Here is a 19,775-nt window from a genome sequence, read left to right as displayed (position 1 = left end):
AAACAATCAACTGATAGGTCTGTAGACATGCTTGTACAATTTGTTTTACGTTTTTGGATTAAGAGTTTTACTATAGCAACAGAGTCTGGTTTTTGATACCATTAAGCAGCTTAGCTGCCCAGTTGTTCATAGACAGGATGGAGAAGAAATTATTTAAAGCTCAAAGAAAAGCTAGGGTTTTTTGTGTTTTGGAAGTGCATCATAAGCAAAGCACACTGTTATTTTTACCATATGGCTAAATTACCCTGAGACACTTTCTCTTAAACTACCCACTTCATGGTTCAAGACTAACAGCTTTTATGTTTGAGATACTGTAACTATAGCATCTCTGGGAGAAGCGATGCAGCTCTTTGACTGCACTGTAAGCTCACAGGTGCCCATCAAGCCACAGGAATAGCAAAAAATGGAAGATACTGCCCATTTAAATCTCATCCAATCCCTGCATCATTCATCCAGATCTGTGGTCAAATTTACTCGCACGTTACTCAGACTCATTCAAGTGAAGTAAATTCTCCTCAGGTTGAAGGATCATCTTTACAGGCTGAATCACTTGGAATTCAAATCTCTATACAACTGTCTAGAAGTACTGGTGGAATGTTTGGCAGAGAGGACTACAGAGATATCTTTTATTGTTTCAATGCAATCACACTTCACACGATGATAAGCTGTGTGATAAAAAATGGTGAACACTGACAAAACACAAAATTAACAGGCACTTGGAACACAGGCTGCTAAATTTCTAATAGTCTGGTTGATACTCTTTCTAGATTCTTGCACTAATTTTTCTAATTTCCTTAAAACATTTAATCTGAAAAAGGGTAATATGAATAGGCTGCTAATGGTAGCACTAGCACCTATATCAACAATGGTGATTCTATGGACAGACTAACCCACATACTGTATAAATTAACTTTTCAATGGCACCATATTTTTGTGCTCTTGAAATATGACGCAACACACATGAAGAAGAGGGATCTAGGGATATGGTCAATATGCAAATGCTATGGTATAGATTTGACAATAAAAGTTATTTCTAAAACAGGTACGGTTTCTATCATTTTACTTTTAAAAACAAACCTAATTTGTAGGGATCAGGTGTAGTGTGGAACAAATTGTACTGGGATGAAAGCATCTATGATTTACTTAAACTTCAGATGCATAAGTGTGGTTGAATATAGCTTTCATTTCCCATACACTGTACTGTATATATAAATAGAAATAGTATAATGGAAATTTCCTATGAAGTGCCCCTAGCAGAATGTCCTTCATGCCTGTCAAGGATATACACACCACATTTTACATCAGCACTATTTCCATCAAAAAACAAAAGTAGTAGTGAGGACTGAAAAGTAACTGTAGGACATCAAAAAAAGGCTAGATTTAGACACTTTAGGACAAGACTGTTGTACCACAAATACACAATTGTTGGAAAATCACAAAAACTGTTGTGCAATGTGCCATTTACCTCACATTCACAGCGAATTAAAAAAAATCCACAAAAGCATAACTCTGTCTTCCTAATGTTGGTTATATTGCTTTCATCTAAAAATTTGCATTTCCCATCTTCAGATTTTGTAGGTGAAACATCAGTGCCAAACAGTAAAAAAGCATTCATGGTACTCACCTAAACTGGACCTTGTGTTGGAGCGCTCTATGATTGCATGTTTGCTGGGGTTGTTTAATACTGAGCGTTTGGCAAGTGAGATGTCAGCTGTGACCCGTGTGATTGATATTCTGAAACAACAAAAAATATACAAGTTGAAAGATATCAGTTGTTCTCTTATTGCGTGGAGAATAAGGTTAGCCCAAAATGTCTGGAATAAATAAGTTTATTTTTATCTGTTTATGAGTAAAGAAAAAAAGTGCAGTAAGGAAAGAAACATGAACAATCACCATAAAATTAAAGGTAGCACAGTGGCTAGCATTGCTGCCTTGCAGGGTTCAATTCCCAACCTTAGGCTATCTGCATGGAGTCTGCATATTCCCCCTGTGTGCTCATGCGGGTTTCCAAAAACATACTGGTAAGTTAAAAGGCTTCTGGGAACACTGGCTCTAGTATAAGTGTGTGTGTGTGTCTGTATTTATGTCTGTATTTGCACCCTGAGATGGACTGGTATCCTACAAAGGATGTACCTGCCTTGCTGGGATAGGCTCTGTCTCCCTCATGACCGTGAATTGGAAGATGCGGATGGATGTAAATGAAAGGTTAAATGGTAATACTTTATAATAAGTGACTTTTTCATTCAAGGAGAATAGAAGAAGTCAACCATGAGTACAAAAATAAATACAACATACAATGTACAATATACAATTCTGATTTATATAACAGGGTATAAAAACTCTGCTACTTACTATAAATTTACACTGGGTGGACAAAATATTAGGGAAATCTGCTCTTTCCTTGAAATAGACTGACCAAAACACAAGAAACAGCAGTTGCAGTGGGCTAAGGAATGAAAATATTGGACACTGGAGAATTGCAAAAACATTGCCTGGTATGATGAATCCTGGTTTCTGCTGTTTCACTCCGATGGGAGGACTAGGGTATGGAGAAAACCTTGAGTCCATGCATTCATCATTCCATGTGTCAACATTGCAGGATGATGGTGATGTGATGATGTGGGGTGTGTTTGTTTTCATGGCACTCAGTGGGTCCCTTGATAAAAATGGAGCAACCTTTGAATGCCACAGAATATCTGAACATCACTGCCAATCAGGTGCGTACCTTACTGGCAGCAGTGTATCCGTCTGCAAATGATTTTTTTCAGCAGGATAATGCCCCTTGCCACAAGGCAAAGATTGTCCAGGAATGGTTCCATGAACATGACAATGAATTCAGTTTAATGCAGTGGCCCACCCAGTCATCAGATCTCAATCTAATTGAACATCTGTGGGATGAGATGGAACAAGCTATTTGGAGTAGAGATCCACTACCAGCCAACTCAACAGAACTGTGGGAAGCACTGGAGTCAGCATGTGTCAGCATCCCTGTGGGACGCTTTTGACAGCTTGTTAAGTCCATGCCCTGACGAATTGAGGCTGTTCTAAGGGCAATTGTGGTGTGACACAATAAAAGGAAGGCTTCCCTAATGTTTTATACACTCAGTCTATGAAAGAGGGAGATACTACTAGAAACATTGTATGATATTATTAGAAACACTGTATGATAAACTCAAGACAAAATTACATGGTAGACAGATGGCTCTTGTCATGTGGAGTACAAGAGATGAAAGTCAGGAATTAGGAAGTGAAAAATGTATCTGGGAATTTAAGTTACATATCATTATCTCAAGATAATATGTTGATTGTTTTTCCATATATTTTCTACAGATGGCTTACTGACAGTATTTGTTTTACTGATTTTACAATATCGCACTTTTTAAACAAAAAGCCCCAACACTGTTAGTGGTGTAGAGTAATGGTTAGGAAACCAGACTCCATACCAGAAGGTCATGGTTTCAAATCCTGTGTGCTACACTGCTGTTGTACATGAGCAAGACACTTTGCTTATTTATGGCAGGAGTGGTCGCACTGTGGCTAAGGATCTGCGCCTGTGGCTGGAAGGTTCAAATCCTGCTGCCGGCAGAGGAATCCTACTCCGTTGGGCCCCTGAGCAAAGCCCTTAACTCCAACTGCTCCAGGGGCGCTGTACAATGGCTGACCCTGCACTCTGACCCAAAGCTTTTCTCCCTGTCTGTGTGTCTGTGTCTCATGGAGAGCAAGCTGGGGTATGCAAAAAAACAACAAATTCCTAATGCAAGAAATTGTATATGACTAATAAAGTGATCTTATCTTATCACTGGTTACATTTTCATGTAGGATCTACCTGATCTCAAGTTTCTATGAATCACAATACAGTAAAGGGCTGAGAAGTCGACAGAACTGAACTGAGCTTATCTAAGAAATAACACATTGTGGTCCTTCATTGAGGACATTACAGGCAATTTTAGGCCAAACAGCATCTGGAAATGCTGTAATTGCTCAAGTGCATTCAAAATAATACAATATTCCTGAACATTTGAGATTTTACCAGAATACATTTATAGAGTGGGTATATAACTGATAATTTATTAAGAAGCGTAAAATTAGGACCAAATAGACATCACTGCATGATAACAGCAACGCTCACTCTCAAGAAAGTTTAAAGCATTCTCCTCAATTGTATTAGGTACTTCATGCCTTCCTCAGTATTTCATTGACGGAAAACAGTTCACATCACAGATGTATAAAACTATTTTTTATTTGGTTGCTTTATCTGTATATTATACGGATGACATGTAAAGTAAGCCTTTATTTGACATGTAAGCCTTTATCTTAGTTTCTGAATCATGCTACATCCCATATATAATTGACATATTTTTTATTTATACCTATCTAGAATACTATAGTACAATACATGGTACTGTGAGGACCATGGATCAACTACACTGAAAACAGAGTTTCATTCATCCAAATTGGTGATGCTTTTTACACACTCCACTCATATTCTTATGAATCCAGATTGTATCTGCAAGTGTTATACAACTTATGGTTACTTAACAAATGGTTACTTACAAACATTGTAAATAGGAGCAATACTCAAAACCATCTAGAACATAATATCCATGCTGCAGTCTGGAGATGAGTTGCCAAAGCATCCAGCAAAAAATAACTTTAACTTCCTAATTAACAGCTATTAACTGGCACAACAACATACGTTTGGAAACTTCACACCCAAACTCTCACACCTGAAGAAGGCTCCACTGCCAAAATGTTGTGTTTTCTTCTCTTTTACTTGTTCCTTTGTTAGTTTGGAAATACATTCTCAAATGCCCAATCAAAACAAGGCATGCATAGCTAATACCCTTCATAAAAGTCTTAAATGTTCAGTGTTTTAATGCATTGTAAGTTGAAGCAATCTCATATACACAAATCAAATTAATATCTGTGACTCAGATATACAAGTAAAATAGCTTCTCATAAGCCCAGTGTTGCCTAACTGTAGTTCACTGGGGCAGGTGAACAGAGAGTATTCTGTTGGCATTGACAATGTTGAAATTGAAAAGGCACATTGAAGTAGTGTTGAACCTCATGATTATGTGTACAAATGAGAAACCATTACACTTTTTGGGCACCTGACTAGAGAACAACCCAAAGGACTTGGTCACCAGGGGCTTTATCAAGCCTTGTAAGAGATGGGACTAGTAATACAAAATATTAAGCACTGGACTCACCTCCCTTCAAATCTGTGTTTTAAAAAGTCAAAAAGTGCTTTCTGCATCATATCCGTCACCTGAAACAAACAACACACCAATCAATATACAATAATAACATTTTAAGACTCTTTATTTGATCACCTGTTTGTAGTAAAGTATTTGTATAAGGTTACAAACTCCTAAGTGTTATATTATTGTATTTGTTATAGTTAAAATAATAAATAAAACTTACAAAGTTGGTTTAGTAAAGAGAGCAAAACTTTAGGTTATTGTATTATAACTGTATTATAGAATACTTACAAAGCAGCTAAACATGAGAACAAATCCTTGTGCTTGTTTTACAGAAGTAGCCATTGAGCTCTGACTCAAATGGCTGGTGATTTTAATATTGCCCTGTTAACACTGTATATTCCCGATCACACAGGACTGCTAAACAATTTGCATCTGTCAATCTAAACTGTTATGTTTACTAATTCCAAAAAACATTCTTCATAGCCTGCCTACCTCATATCCCTTCAACGAAGGCCCCACCAAAACCACAGGTCTCATTGAAGGCACTACATCATATGGAGAAATATGTTCTGTCTGCAAATGAAGAAGAAAACGTTATATATTGTATATCCATTTTCAGACAAGATAAAGATGTGGGCTATTGATCTCCTTAGGAAAATCTAACTCTGACAAATTCTGAACATTGAATTGGACACCCATATGTGTATTTCAGCTTTTCTTCTAGGTAATTACTCTTCAGTCTTTGCACAGAAACCAAGGTTGTGACAGATTATTGGTCATTAAGCATAATTTCTTTAGCAATCGTGTATGAATCTGTGAATGAACACATTGGAAAAATCCCTACAAATCAACACATATTAAACACTTACATTTCAGATTTTTAGGGTGGTAACGTTTGATTATGTAATAATTTTCTTCTTCTCCATACTGACAATCTCACACATAATTTAGAAGAAACTAAAACTTTAAGACATTTTGATCCATAGCTAATTCATTACAGACTGGTGCACTATTTTAAGAAATCAATGCTGAATGACATAAAACAATTTGATACCTTTCTTAGAAATGTTTCCAACAAAAATAAATGCTACAAAATATAAAAACTAAAAAAATAGCTAAAATATAATTACATAAAATGTAAAAAGGGGTATCTAATTCATTGTACAGACTGTTTTCACTCATATATCATAACCATTTCAAGGACTGATGTGTCCTAGAATAAACACACTATAGTAAATAAAATATACTGATAACACAAAAAACACAGAACTGCAGTATGACACAAGTGCACAGTGGTAGCGAGGAGTATACAATAAGCACAACACTTGTAAAACAAATTGTAATGCCTGTGAGTTCTCCCTTCACTGAAAATCATGAGCATGCAATACCATTCAGCAAAATAAACCCCAGTCTGTATAAAAATGCTGATCAATACCAGTAATCAAAAGCAAATTATATTGACTGCTGCAACCAGATTTTCCTTATTAAAATGGTCCCATCTGTTGCCTGGTCTGACTGCCCATTATAGCAATATGTGACAGAAGTTGTAACAACATTGCTTTTATAGAATAGAGTTGATATAGCTTTTTCTGTTATTAATCTGAATGTGTTTAGTAGGAAGAAAGACCAACTGGTTACTCATTTTCGTGGAAAGCCACTCTGTGAGGTATCATTTCGAATCAATCAGTACAATTAAAAGAGATATCAACAAAGACAGCTTTTGTTTTTTTTTGTCACTGAAGTATTCAGCATAAACTGGTGCTGTACAGTACTTTATATAAAAGTTTATTTACATCAATTATTTTTATTTTGCATGACTATCACATTACTTATTATACGGTTGAATTTGTATTGCTGAATTTTTTAAAGGTATTCTGAATTAATTGAAACACAATTCACTCAATACAAAATACTCTGGAGGCAAATACATTGACATAAAAATGCTAAATAAATCCATGCCAATGTTCAAAATGACATCATTTCTATATGCCGTAGCATATATAAATGTGCTTTCCTGCCACAAGGACCTAATAATTCAGTTTGTACCTCCTAAGAAAATTGAAATAAGGTCTGACAAAGCACTTGTAATTTACAATTACATACAACACAGGAAAAGACAGAAAGGGTTAAGTGTTTTCTAAAGCTATGCTGTGCCTTGTTTAAAGCAGAAAGGTTCTTCTGCATGCTGCAGATGAGATAGGAATGCAGCCCACTCATTCTTGGCACAAAATTCTGCCTTCTAGACTCCCAAAATATAGGTTTACTTTTATGGGGTTAGATGAAGATATCCTATAGATACACAACAGAGTACATCTATTCTGACTGGTCAGGCCAATTTGAAAGATTCTTGCAAAAATTAAAGGGCCCCAGTTCATCCTCCTTTTAGGGTTTCCCTTTAACAGTCCATATGCAAGGCATGGGCACTATCCAGGAATGCTGATAATAATGTGAACTTGCATTGCTGCTTTTTATAAGGGAACACAAAGAATTAACCTCACTCATATTTTGCCAATGCTATGTGTGTTTCTAGAATAAATGGGTTAGCATTTCATTAATTGTTAATTCTTGAGTATGTACAGTATGTATGCATAAACATATCTAATTGCAGTTGGTTGTCTATTTTAAAATAATCCATCTTTTGTATGATATCTAGAGCATATTAAAAGCAAAATATTTTGTCTACAAATAAAGTCAACTCTTATATTAAAAATACCAAGGTAAAAAAAACCAAAGAAACCACTGAGATTGCCACATTTCTGCCAAACACATGAACTTACCGATTTCTGCTTCTGCTTAGCTATTGTAAGATGGAAGAGAAAGAGAATAACAAAGCATGCATGTTAATGGGTTGTCAGAGGACGCTGAAAGTAAACAGGACTTGGCGAGAGACGCAGAGTGACAGCAGAAGCAGTGAGGACGGACATAAGGAGCTTGGAGGTGACCTTTACCTTCTTAAAGAAAGGCATTCTTTTCTCTTTTGATAGGGGAGACATGACACTGTTTGGGCTGGCTTTAGGGGAGCGATGGTTGGCAGGAATCTCATTTTCTTCTGGATCTAAACCAGTGGCATCTATATCAATAGCTATGTACAGACAGATAGGTCAACAGTTATAAAGGTGAATAATTAAATGGAGTCAAAGAGCAACAGCAGTAAAATAACACTTGGCTCAAAGGATAAGCTCCTCTTCACACAGACAGAACGTAAAACAGAAAAAAGTGATCCAAACAAATGGCAAAAGAAATGTATTTTAAAAGGTCAAATATAAATAAAGAAAAAAATAAAAGTTAAAAATTTTGGAGGAGTGGGAAAATACAAATAAAAGGTAACAGCAAAAAAGACTGTGCCCAGAGTCACCTACACAAAAGCTTATGAAAGCTTAAGAAAAATGGGAAACTGAGCAAATTATTATTGTGCTTTCCGTGTTTGAAGTGTTGTAGAGATGAAATAGCTTAACCCATGGTTGTATTGGACAGTGGGATTTTGCTCTTTGATGGTTTAATGGCTGAACCATTAGAGCTTGGTGTTCCCACCTCAGACAACCACACGTGCAAGCTTATACCAAGACACGTTCTACTGTACAAGGTGAATTTTTTATCACAGTAACCCCAGAATCTTAACATGGATTCAATGGCAATCAAAGGGCTGCTGTATCTCCCTGTGACAATACTTAGTTTCCCAGTAGACAACCAGCAAGTACAGTCACTTGATGAATGTTAGTCCCAGATGCACCTCTGCCTTCACCATAGTAGACTCCTGGCAACTGCAGTCCTGAGGTCCAGCTCACAATCAGACGTAATTTTTGATCTGATTATGAGTATGCAGTATTCTGAGCTGTGGTCTTACCAGGCCACGCTCCTGGGAGACCATGAAACTACAGTACAGTACTTGTATTCTGATCATGTTTGCACCTTCATGCATTCATACTTCCCATGGTATAAATGGATGTAAATGAAATTAGAATGTGAAATATCTTAATAATGTTAAAATATTAGGCTTTAGTTATGTAACTATATTTGTTGTTACACAAAAAATTAGTCTGCTTAGTTGTACTGTATGTCAAGGGTGCAGCCTTGACGGGAAAAGTATCTTTGTAACTTTTGGAATCATTTTCATACCAGTATAGGGTGCCTACAAAAGAAAGTTATTTCCTACATTTTCCTACAAAAAGAGGTCTTAATCACAAATTCTACATGCCTTAAGATTTGCCTTAAGAACAACTTCCACTTCAACCTACCAGAGGAAGGAGGAGTAGATTTCCTTGAACTTGGTACCACTTCACCTAAACTTGAGGACGAGTTTCCTCCTGATTTGCTGTAAAATAAGAAGACAAAAAAATAAAATGTATATTACAGAAATAAAAAAAAAAACATTGGTTGATTATATAAGAATGATACAATTCTTGCAAATACCTGTTCTAAGATTAGGTCCTTTTTAAAATAACCGGGAGAGAATAGATGAAAGCAGAGTAAAATATTTCTGCTCAGGGGTGAAGAGGACAGGGTGCAGTGTGCAAAAAAACTGTCACTGCTCCCTTTTACGATGTAGTACACCTTTAGGCCTTGTGTAAGTGTATGCATTTGTGTGTGCATTTGGACTACCAAATGCATTACTACTACCTTGCAGACCATTGGGTCATTGTTGTTTATAAACAGTTAGTTTGTCTTCTTCCTATATATACTTTTTAATGGTCTGATTGTATGACTAGTTAGGTTGGTCTTGAGGCTAGTTTTAGAACAGTGGTAAATGGTGACATTAAACACAAGACTAGCAGTAGTGTCAGGGTTTGTGTTAAGAGTTAGAAGGTCCAAGATCATGGTTAGTTCTAGTATTTGGTAGAACCTATTAGGGTAGGTAACGTAATAACCTATTTCTTAATTTAAAACCCATTCCAAGTAAAAAGTTATTTTTATTAATTTTGTAAAACACCAGCTTTTTGGTGTGTGTATGTATGGGGTCAGTTGTACATTTGCTCTTTTTTCACTTTATTAGTGGTGTGGGAGAGCTATTCACTTGTTTGTGACAGCTAATTTACCTACTCATCACAGACACTGACATAGTGATGTTACCAACCCCTGGGTAAAACATAAGGAGACAAATAAAATATACTGTACAGTCGACTCAAAATGTACGCAGTGGTTTGTGTTTTTGAATAGCAAGTAAAGCGAAATTCATGTATAATCAAATTTTACCCATAATCCTTATAATAATCCCATACTAACCTATTACAGAAATACAATATATTAAATATAAGTATATAAATAGTAAATAAAAGTGAATAAGATCACTCTATAGGCTCACTAGCTCTCATAGGTGTGCCTGACAAATTTTTCAGAGAATATAAAATTTTTTCAATATTTTTAATTTTCCAGAGTCAAACGCATAAAACTGTGGATGCCTAAGTTAAGACTGCGTAAGTTGTGAGTCGACTGTATACAATTCTAAGCATATAATTCCAGGATGCTACTTGCTGATTTACTTTATCTTGATATAGCTTCTGATAATAACAAGCCTCTAATACCTGGAGTAGAATTTTCCCTGCTTCACCCGCTGTTCATGCTGTATTCGCATATTCTCCAGCTTGACCGGGCTTGGAATGAAACCTATTTCACAGCCTTCTTTTACCAACCGGCCTATCCACCAGTCATTATTAAATTTCTGAGAGACAAAAATAATGAAAAGAAATTAGACATTATACTCTTGAAGTTATTCTAACAATTTTTGCTGAAAAACTGAAATTGCGAAAAGTGGATTCTATAGTTCATGAGTTTAAGACTCTTCCTTTTGCCCTATCTGGTTTGAAAAAGCCAGTTACATGTAGACCAACATTTGCCATTTTATTCACAATAAATGCCATGTTTTCTAATATTTTAATTGCACTATTTTTTTAAAATTGCACAATTTAAACAAAATAAAAATAATTTACTTTAATTCAGATACTTCAAGATACAGAGTCTTCCAAAGACCTTTCCTTTTTACCAGGTATCTTCACCTTTAAGGTCCTTGTTAAATTAGGCAACATGCTACATGCTGGCCAGCTTCTATTCTTAGCATCCATTTCCCACATCTATTACCCTGTGTGCAATATCAAGTCAGAGTACAAATATGCGTCACGATTATGAATGAGCACCAGGAATATTCAGGCAGTGGTAGATAAGAGATATTGCTGGTTTGTTTTTGGTAGTGAATTATAGCAGTAATAATCATGACAGATTTCTGTTAATATATATAAATAGAAGAAAAGGCTATTTGTATAAATTTTTCATGTGCTGTAGTTCTCAGAAATGTTCAGATTAATAGCAATTTGAAACAAAGGTGAACTCTCAGCTTGTTGCTTGGTGTAAATGATGAAATGCCTTCTGATGACATTGCAGGCAATAGATTAATATAATATACAAAAAAAATGTTTTTTTATGTCCTTCTCTTGATCTGTACTCTTTTTTAGTTTTATCCCTATGCTGTTCTGTCAAACTTTTTCTGTGCACAGTTTAGACATTAAACGTTTGATTAAAAAACATCACTATAATTATATTATAATTTATAATTAATCAAAACAAAACATAATTGGAAAGGGGTGAATATTTAGAATAAACACACATTATAATATACAATCAAATATTTATACATCTATCTAGCACAGTGACTCACATGACAAGGGCTGAGAATATCTTAGTTTGAGATTTAAAAAAATAAATTCTAAGCCATTCAGGTATTGTATGAATTACTGAATGGGCTACTAGCTTTTCTAACTCGCAGGATTTATGTTGCAAGCAGTGAAACTGAATGACATGCATGATATGCCTATGCTTTGAAATGTTTCTTGAATTCAAGTTTTCCCCTGTCTGGAATGTCAATTTGCTGAATTACAGGAAAAGGACACTGGTCAATTAGAATGACAAACTGTGACCAAAAACCCAACCCAACTATTAGACACTAATCACTGCTCAATTTCTGTGACACCTTTATGCTACACAGATGGCTGCTGACTCACTTAAGACCCATCTAGGAGAGGTGCTATATCTCACCTCTTTGACATGAAGGAAATCCTTTGCTTCAAAGGAAATAGCCATGCCAGGGACAGGGACTTCATCATCATGAGCAGCACTGTAGTTGACATTTGTGCGGACAGCAAATGCAACAGGTTTAGTCTGTCAATGAGAAAGATAATACAAAAAACAGGAGGGTTTGCAGTTAGTTCTTGCACCTGAAATGTCAAAAGTCTCTTTCCTTCACCAAGTTTTTATTTTCAGCATGGCATTTACGTGTCACATATCAATATAGGAAGGGAGCCATGTTGGTGCAGTGGTTAGCATTGCTGCCTCACAACACTGAAGCCCTGAGAGCTATTATAGACCTGCAGTCTATGTGGAGCTTCTGTGTTCTCCTCTTGTTCTTATGGCTTTCATCTGGGTGCTCCCGCTTGCTCTCACAGTCCAAGGTAATACCAGTCAGTGAATTGGCTTCTGGGAAATTTGGCCCTGATTTGCATGGGTTTGTGACTGTTGTCCCATCCAGGGTGTATCCTTCCTGGTCCCTGTTGCTTGCTGGGATAGGCTCCAGCCCCTCCACGACAAAGAATTGAGTTGGTTAGAAAATTATACAGGAAGTAAAAACGTTTTTTGCCCATGGGGCTAAAGTGAACTTGTCTGCTTTTTTTCAAAATAGTGTGAAATATAGAAAAATACCTCTAAGGGATGTCAGTGGGGTAACTAAAAGTCTATGACTCACTCTGTTCAGTTATGTTAGTAATGAGATCATTAATTCTTTGCTCTCTCTTTTTATTCATAGTGAAAGCTAAAGTAGTACACTGTAAGGCAGCAGTGGGGCTGTGCATTAATATCTATAATGTACCAGTGTTTTATTTGTGGTTGTGAAAAATAATAAAACCACTAAGGAAATTCAAAATTAATTCACAGTCAATCCAAAAAACCTTAATGTAACCTGCACATACTTTAAGAAGAAAATAATATTTAACATATTTTAAAAATATTTTCACAATATTTTAGAAAAGAAAAGCAACTAAAAGATGATGTCCTATTTTCATTACTTCTGCTTAGCTCTCAGGTCGACATATTAAACCTGCGCAGTCCAGGCCATTTAACCATCAGTGAGACATGTTTAACAACCCATCCATCAGAAAGCCACTTGTCCTTGAAAAGTTCATGGAAACCTGGAGTCTATCAAGGAAGCCTGGTACTCAAGGCATGAATGAGGGCAGATGATCTCTCTCACCCTAGACAGGATGGTAGTCAATTGTAGGGAGTTAGAGAAAGGGAAATTTAAAATAGCCAATGAAACATAGCTAGCATGTCTTTGAGAACTGGAAGGAAACCAAAGTACTGATAAAAAACATGTACCCATGAGAAAAAATGCAGACTCCACTGATAAGGTGCCTCAGGAGAGAATTGATTCCAGGACTAAAAACCCTTTGAAGCAACAGTGCTAAATTCTGGACCACCAGGCCACCACATGTTGAACTAAACATTAAAATCCACACCGAATTCAAAATCATTCTTCAAGAAATATGACGCATAAAGGGCAAACAAATCCATCCTGAGACATTTCTGCCATTTATTCAAATGACCTTACTTGACAAAATATGCAACAATATAACATTTTATTATTTTTATTTTTTTAGGAAAGGGCATTTTCAGAGTTTTGATTTTTTAACAAAACATTTTAATGCATATTGATGTTCTATTTTATAAGCTCCCTTTTTAGAATCAGCAATTATTAATTAAGGTGGATCACTGACATGGGATAAGGAGGAAGCAGTGTGTCTCATCTGATATACCCAATGTCCTAGTTCATCAAGATTTCTGTGCTCCAAAGGACTATTACTCAATTAGATCATCCTTCAATTCACAACTGGCAATCCACTGAAGCTAAGCAGGTGTGAGCCTGGCCAGTACCTGGATTGGAGACTGGATTCCCCAATACTGGGGAAGTTAAGCTTGCTTCTGTAAGTGGTGTTAGGGGAACCAGTAAGGAGTGCTCACCCTGCAGTCTGTGTCGGTCCAAATGACCCAGTATAGTGATGGGGACACTATATTGTAAAAAGGTGCCATCCTCCGGAAAAAGCCATAAAACCAAGGTCCTGATCCTTTGTAGTCATTAAAAATCCTCAAATTTCTCAAAAAGAGTAGGGGTGTCAACCCTGGCGTCCTGGTCTAATTCCTCCCTGGTCTTTCCCAATCATGGCCTCCTTATAATCCCTTCATTACTCTGTTCTCCTTCCCACTGATGTGTGGTGAGGGTGAGCATACTGGCAAACTTCAGCTGCTTTTGCATCATCCCCTGTGCACACACACTAGGTGGTGCTGAGGGGAGTCCCCATTACCTGTAAAGCAATTTAAGTGGATTGTAAATGAATGAAACATAGCTGGCATGTCTTTGAGAACTGGAAAAGTGCTATATTATTATATTATAAAAATAATGATATTAACAATAATAATATGCCCATTGTATTCCACTGTTTAGTGTATGCTAGTCACAGCAAATGACAGACCTCAGACTCTGTTAATGCTTTAAAATGTAATTAAAATTTAAACTGCAAAGATGATTCTGCACCTATAGCAGTGCTTCAGTTATCTGCGCAACTTGAAAGCCCCAAAATTGCTCAGAAAAAAAGGAAGAAGATTAAATTACACATATTACATTTGCATGTGTTATCAGACTGACATTTTAAGAAATTATTTTGGGTTTCTCCTGCTATTATTTAAGAATGTAGATTTAACCTTCTACAGTTTATAGTATGTTAAGTAATTAGAAAGTGTAAACAGTGAAAATCATTTTAGCATAGACCGGATATAAAAACGAAACTGAATTATAATGCTGCAACTGTGAAGCAATATATTTATATATTGTTATAAAGTTTGCTGGGAGCTACATCATTAACCATCAAACATATGTTAATCAAATAATTAACATGTTTTGATGACTGAAATAACTTCACAGGGGAGTTTCTAAATGTTAAGTATAGATCAGACTGAATACACAATGATTCACACTTATTGCAGACTCTTGCTGAAAGACCCACAGGAGGTGTCACAACAATCTATAGCTCTTATATAAAAAGACACTGGTAATATATGCATGTTGTGAAATGTATTACATACAATAGAGAAAGGATTTAGTGATGCAGATTTAAAAATGAGTCATGAAGAGGAAAAAAACTCTAACCCTCTAACCATTTTTGATGTATGCTTTAAGAATTACATAAGTTATTCTACATTACACCAACAATGTCAATTTTATCTCTATGATAACATACCGTATCAGTCTTTGTCATCAACATGTTCTTTTCTAGAATATATTACCTATTCTGAACTGTGACAGATGTGTCATCATAAAACCTGTGAAAAAATGCTTTGTCTTTAATTGATCCCTTAGCTTCTGTCCTAAAAGTAGAATGTTATCTGGGTCAGCACTGAGCGCAGTATATTATTGTGTTAAATGTTATTCTAAAACAGAAAGTGCAGGGATAAAATAAGTCTACTAGACAGTCAAACCATTACTAAACCAAATAAGGATTTTTCAATTTCAGGATTTCCAACTTTCAATCTGAAATTATCTTTATAATCACCCATATCACACAGAGCTAGTCCAATTAAATATTTAGTGAAAACATAATAATGATTATGTGTTTCTTGTATGAATCATGTTCAATAGTATGTATTGTTCCACAAACATCCTCAAGTTATAGAATGTATATTACTCAATAGCGTGCCATTTTTGTAAGATGTCAATGTGAACTGAGTTTGCATGTTATGTTTATACTATGAGAATCCCAAAATGGATCAATGGCTTTTATCTGGCACTCTTAAGAAAATAAAGACAGACAAATGACAAAGTGACACTGAGTCATCAGCAATTAAAATTCAGCACAACAAACGTAGGTGAAGAGTTTGGAGAAAATACAGCAGTGAATACTTAAAGCTGGACATTACTTATACTGTAACTGGGATTTCATTGTTGGATAACACAGTTCAACAACAGAATCAATGAATCAGCCCCCCCAAAATTGATTAGGCACTCCAAATGGATGAATCTACTGGAAAACCTTTCAAAGCATTCAAATGTACCTATGTAAGGCATGGAAACAACGGAGAGATGCAGGAGCATATTTGTAAGTATTTGCCTATACACTGACCTGCACGGGCACTTTCTGACATATTAAACAGTTTAATCATTGAAAATTTGATTGATGGGTCAAAATATGATGAACTGTTGCACAGATAGGGCCCGTGTGATGTTACATGCGATGTGTGTATTCTGTCATTAGACAGTACCTCCAAAGTTCAAAAACAAGTCTATGCAAGTACTTCCCTCTTCCCAACACACCTCCACTTGTAAGCTTTGATAGCGAAATCATAACAGGATTGACTTGAACAGAGCAAGACAGCCTTGTGAAACTGTCCAGTGAAGGTGCTTTAAAGTAGGATTTTTCTGTGCAATACTACACTGATTTTTTTGCTTAAGGTTGCCCAGCAAGGCCATACATTTCTTATACCTTCTCCTATATTCTACATTTGCAGAACTGAATTTCTAAAATCTTTCCACTGGAAATGATATTTGGAGTTTTGCGTCTTTGAAACAACATCACTCTCATTAATTACTTTTTTTCTATTCAATGTCCAAAACATATTGGGAACCTCTGCTCTGTTTTAGATAAGGTTGAACATTTTTAATCATTAATAACATCTACATCACGGCTCATGATTTCCAGAAGTCCATCCATACCTTTTCAATATTTATCTAGTTCAATACAGGGTCACAGAAGAACTAGAGGCAAAGGGGACAAGGCAGGAAAATGGATGTTCATTGCAGGGCACATACAAGCATGCACTCACATACTGTACATAAGGACAATTTAGAGAAGTCACATAATCTAGTGAGCATTCCTTTAGACTCAAGAAGGAAACTGGAGCACTGTGAGAAAGTCCACATGGCCATGTGGAGAACATGTGATTACTGTAGCATGTCCAAGGAATTTCTCAGCTTGCACCTGGGTTAGACTTTTGTTTACCCTAAAAATTTATTGACAGTCTTAATTAAAAGATATAGATGGAATGATTAGCATAAATTAAGGGCAGTGATGTGGAGGGTCAGGAGACCCTCTTGAAGACATTGAACACTAGGGTTTACTACCTTTCCTAAATTTAGTTGGGTGCTGCCGATGGGTGAGTGCTGTCAGTCATCTTCTGAGCACATGAAAAATATATCCAAATATACCTGTTCATTATAGGCAGGTTTTATTCCACACAGTCATTTGCAATATGGCTTTCCTTATAAAAAAGGTTGGGATGTACTTGTGACATACCATCATAATTTTTAAGGTTGATTTAGCATTAAAGGTCAGAATTTATGAGATGACTGGAGTTTTACATTTATCCCCAGAATAAGATTAGGCGTGTTGTGTTAAGAATTAGTGCCTGACTGTTATGGTTGGTGAGCCAGAACTTGCAGTCCTCATCTGCCTTGGAAACAGAGCATATTCCCACGCAGATGTAAAATCCACCTGGTGCTGTTCGAACTCATTTGAGCCATTTGTCCCTGCCTCCTCAATTAATTGGTGCTTTATTCATCAGCCCAGAATATTTAAACATCGCTCTGCCACTGATCTGGTTCTCTGTCATTGAGATACATTCCAGCAATGGTAGTTCACTCAGCAATACTAACCTTGGTCACAGAAGGATACTCTGCCTGAAAGATTCCCTGTCTGTCCTTAACTTGGTCAGGTACTCTGCAGCCAGCTTCCATCTTCAGCATCGCTCCCTGCCAGTAATCCCATACTGCACCACAGAGCCCCTGTCTGCATCAGACCTGAAAAACTGCGCTTGCCGCTGATCTCGATTTCCATCTTGTTCTCACAATCTCCACCAGTCTTTGTCCTGCTTTTGCAATATCCGGCTGCCCTCAACTCGCTCCAAGCCTTCAATTGGTAACAGCTCATAAGAGTCTCCAGCCAGTCAGAAAGATGCGGCTCACGCCATTAGCTCACAGTGTCCTAACACTGATACAATAATCAAAATCATAACATATAGTACTCTTCTTCTGAATAATCCAAAGTAAAGAGGTGCTTTCCACCAACTTGTTTGTTTATAACTCCACAGAGTACAGTATAAACCAACTAAATGGTTTAAAAAAAACAACTATAATATATTGCAGACTAAATCCAGACAATACCGTACTCTGCCCTAGACGGGGATTCCCTAGTGGCACATGAACATGGACTGGACAGGTCTGGTCAATCTGGGATTCTCTGTGTGCTGCACCTTCATGACTGTGTATCACTGAATAGGCACCTGCAAAATTGAATGAGGTGTGCTAGAGCTGCCAATTTTGTCCTTCTTAAACTGAAACCTGAAGCATCTGTCACGGAATTGCCTTGTAATAAAAAGGAAATCAGCATGTCTTTGGGGATGAATTCCACTCTGCTCTTCCTGGATAACATCAGTTATACTATATATGACGATGCTAGATTCAGTTCAAAAGCAATTCTTGATTCAGCGCTACAGTATAAAAAAAGAGCAATTTTCAATTTTTGTAAATTAAAAGAGGAACAAGTACACAAAGAGAGATTCTTCCCACAATTATCCATGGTACTGTGGTTCTGTATTTATATGCACATGTATGGTTACTGCAATATTAACATAAAAGAAAAAGTTAAATATTTCACTACCACCAAAAACACACCAAAAAGCTTCAAAAGCTCTTCATAAAATAGATTAACTAGTTTATAAATTACATACTTTTAAATCATTTTTTTATGATGTTTTATGATGGAAATATTTTCTTTTAACTTAGTTATTATAAGCATTTTTAAAATATTTATTACTAGTAGAGAGCTTGACAGAGCACAGTAGACGAAGAACCTAAAACCAGAGACACTAAATGACATACAGTAAAAGATAAGGTACATTTTGATAGTATACCAACACACACTCCTCTGTACCAGCTTTCTCCTGAAATCCAGGGAGCATAGCACAGTGAATTGAGAAACCATAAGATTTAAACTGCTTCTGTCAAAAACAGATAATTTGTGTCTACAAATGACAACTCAACACAAATGTTGAGTTGTACTCTTCTGTACCCCAAATCAGATTAAGAACGTAAAAATGTTTGTTTTTAATAAAACGATTAATTCTGTGGCTGCGCTGTCTTCTTAATTTATGTTGATTCAATTGATTCATCTTAACATATATATCTGATACCTATTATACCTAATTTGAAAAGGTACCAGTTTTCTGAAACTGAGGAAAGTGTTGCCACAAAAAAGAGGTTATATGCGATAATCCTAATGAAAGCAGACCTATATTTAAAAAAATAATAAATAGATTTTCTGTTCAGAATAGCCTTCAGGCGATTATTTTTTTTATTCTTAAATATCTGTGTAATAGAATTCCATAGTGATCATACTCTGTGAATCAAATAATATTCCAGGTCCGTTATGCAAACTTTCTCCACTCCACTCATGGCTCAGTGATGCTGGCCAGATGGCTGGTGGCAGCTATGTTTCAGTGGAATAGCACATGGGGCTGACTGGCAGGGAACAATGAGTACTAATT

The 19,775-nt window shown here is 36.3% G+C and overlaps 1 protein-coding gene across 7 annotated transcripts in view; it reads right to left on the bottom strand.

Moving 5' to 3' along the window:
• The window catches only part of LOC102690009 (voltage-dependent L-type calcium channel subunit beta-2), a 157,354-nt gene that overhangs the window by 17,647 nt on the left and 119,932 nt on the right, over positions 1-19,775 (bottom strand). For 5 of the 7 annotated variants that reach the window (XM_015354500.2, XM_069191077.1, XM_069191076.1 and 2 more), the window contains 7 exons: positions 12,231-12,353; positions 10,727-10,863; positions 9,443-9,519; positions 8,156-8,289; positions 5,700-5,780; positions 5,214-5,272; positions 1,625-1,734 (listed from right to left, as the gene is read on the bottom strand). In XM_015354500.2, coding sequence (XP_015209986.2) covers positions 1,625-1,734; positions 5,214-5,272; positions 5,700-5,780; positions 8,156-8,289; positions 9,443-9,519; positions 10,727-10,863; positions 12,231-12,353 — 721 coding nt within the window. Of the gene's footprint in view, positions 1-1,624; positions 1,735-5,213; positions 5,273-5,699; positions 5,781-7,984; positions 8,005-8,155; positions 8,290-9,442; positions 9,520-10,726; positions 10,864-12,230; positions 12,354-19,775 lie in introns of all 7 variants that reach the window. The other 2 variants (XM_015354505.2, XM_015354506.2) reach the window with 1 other exon arrangement.

This window comes from Lepisosteus oculatus, chromosome 6 (genome assembly GCF_040954835.1).
Source record: "Lepisosteus oculatus isolate fLepOcu1 chromosome 6, fLepOcu1.hap2, whole genome shotgun sequence".
In the NCBI taxonomy this organism is placed as follows: Eukaryota; Metazoa; Chordata; class Actinopteri; order Semionotiformes; family Lepisosteidae; genus Lepisosteus; species Lepisosteus oculatus.
The sequence above is the reverse complement of the archived record's forward strand: the minus strand, read 5'-3'. Positions and strand labels throughout refer to the sequence as shown.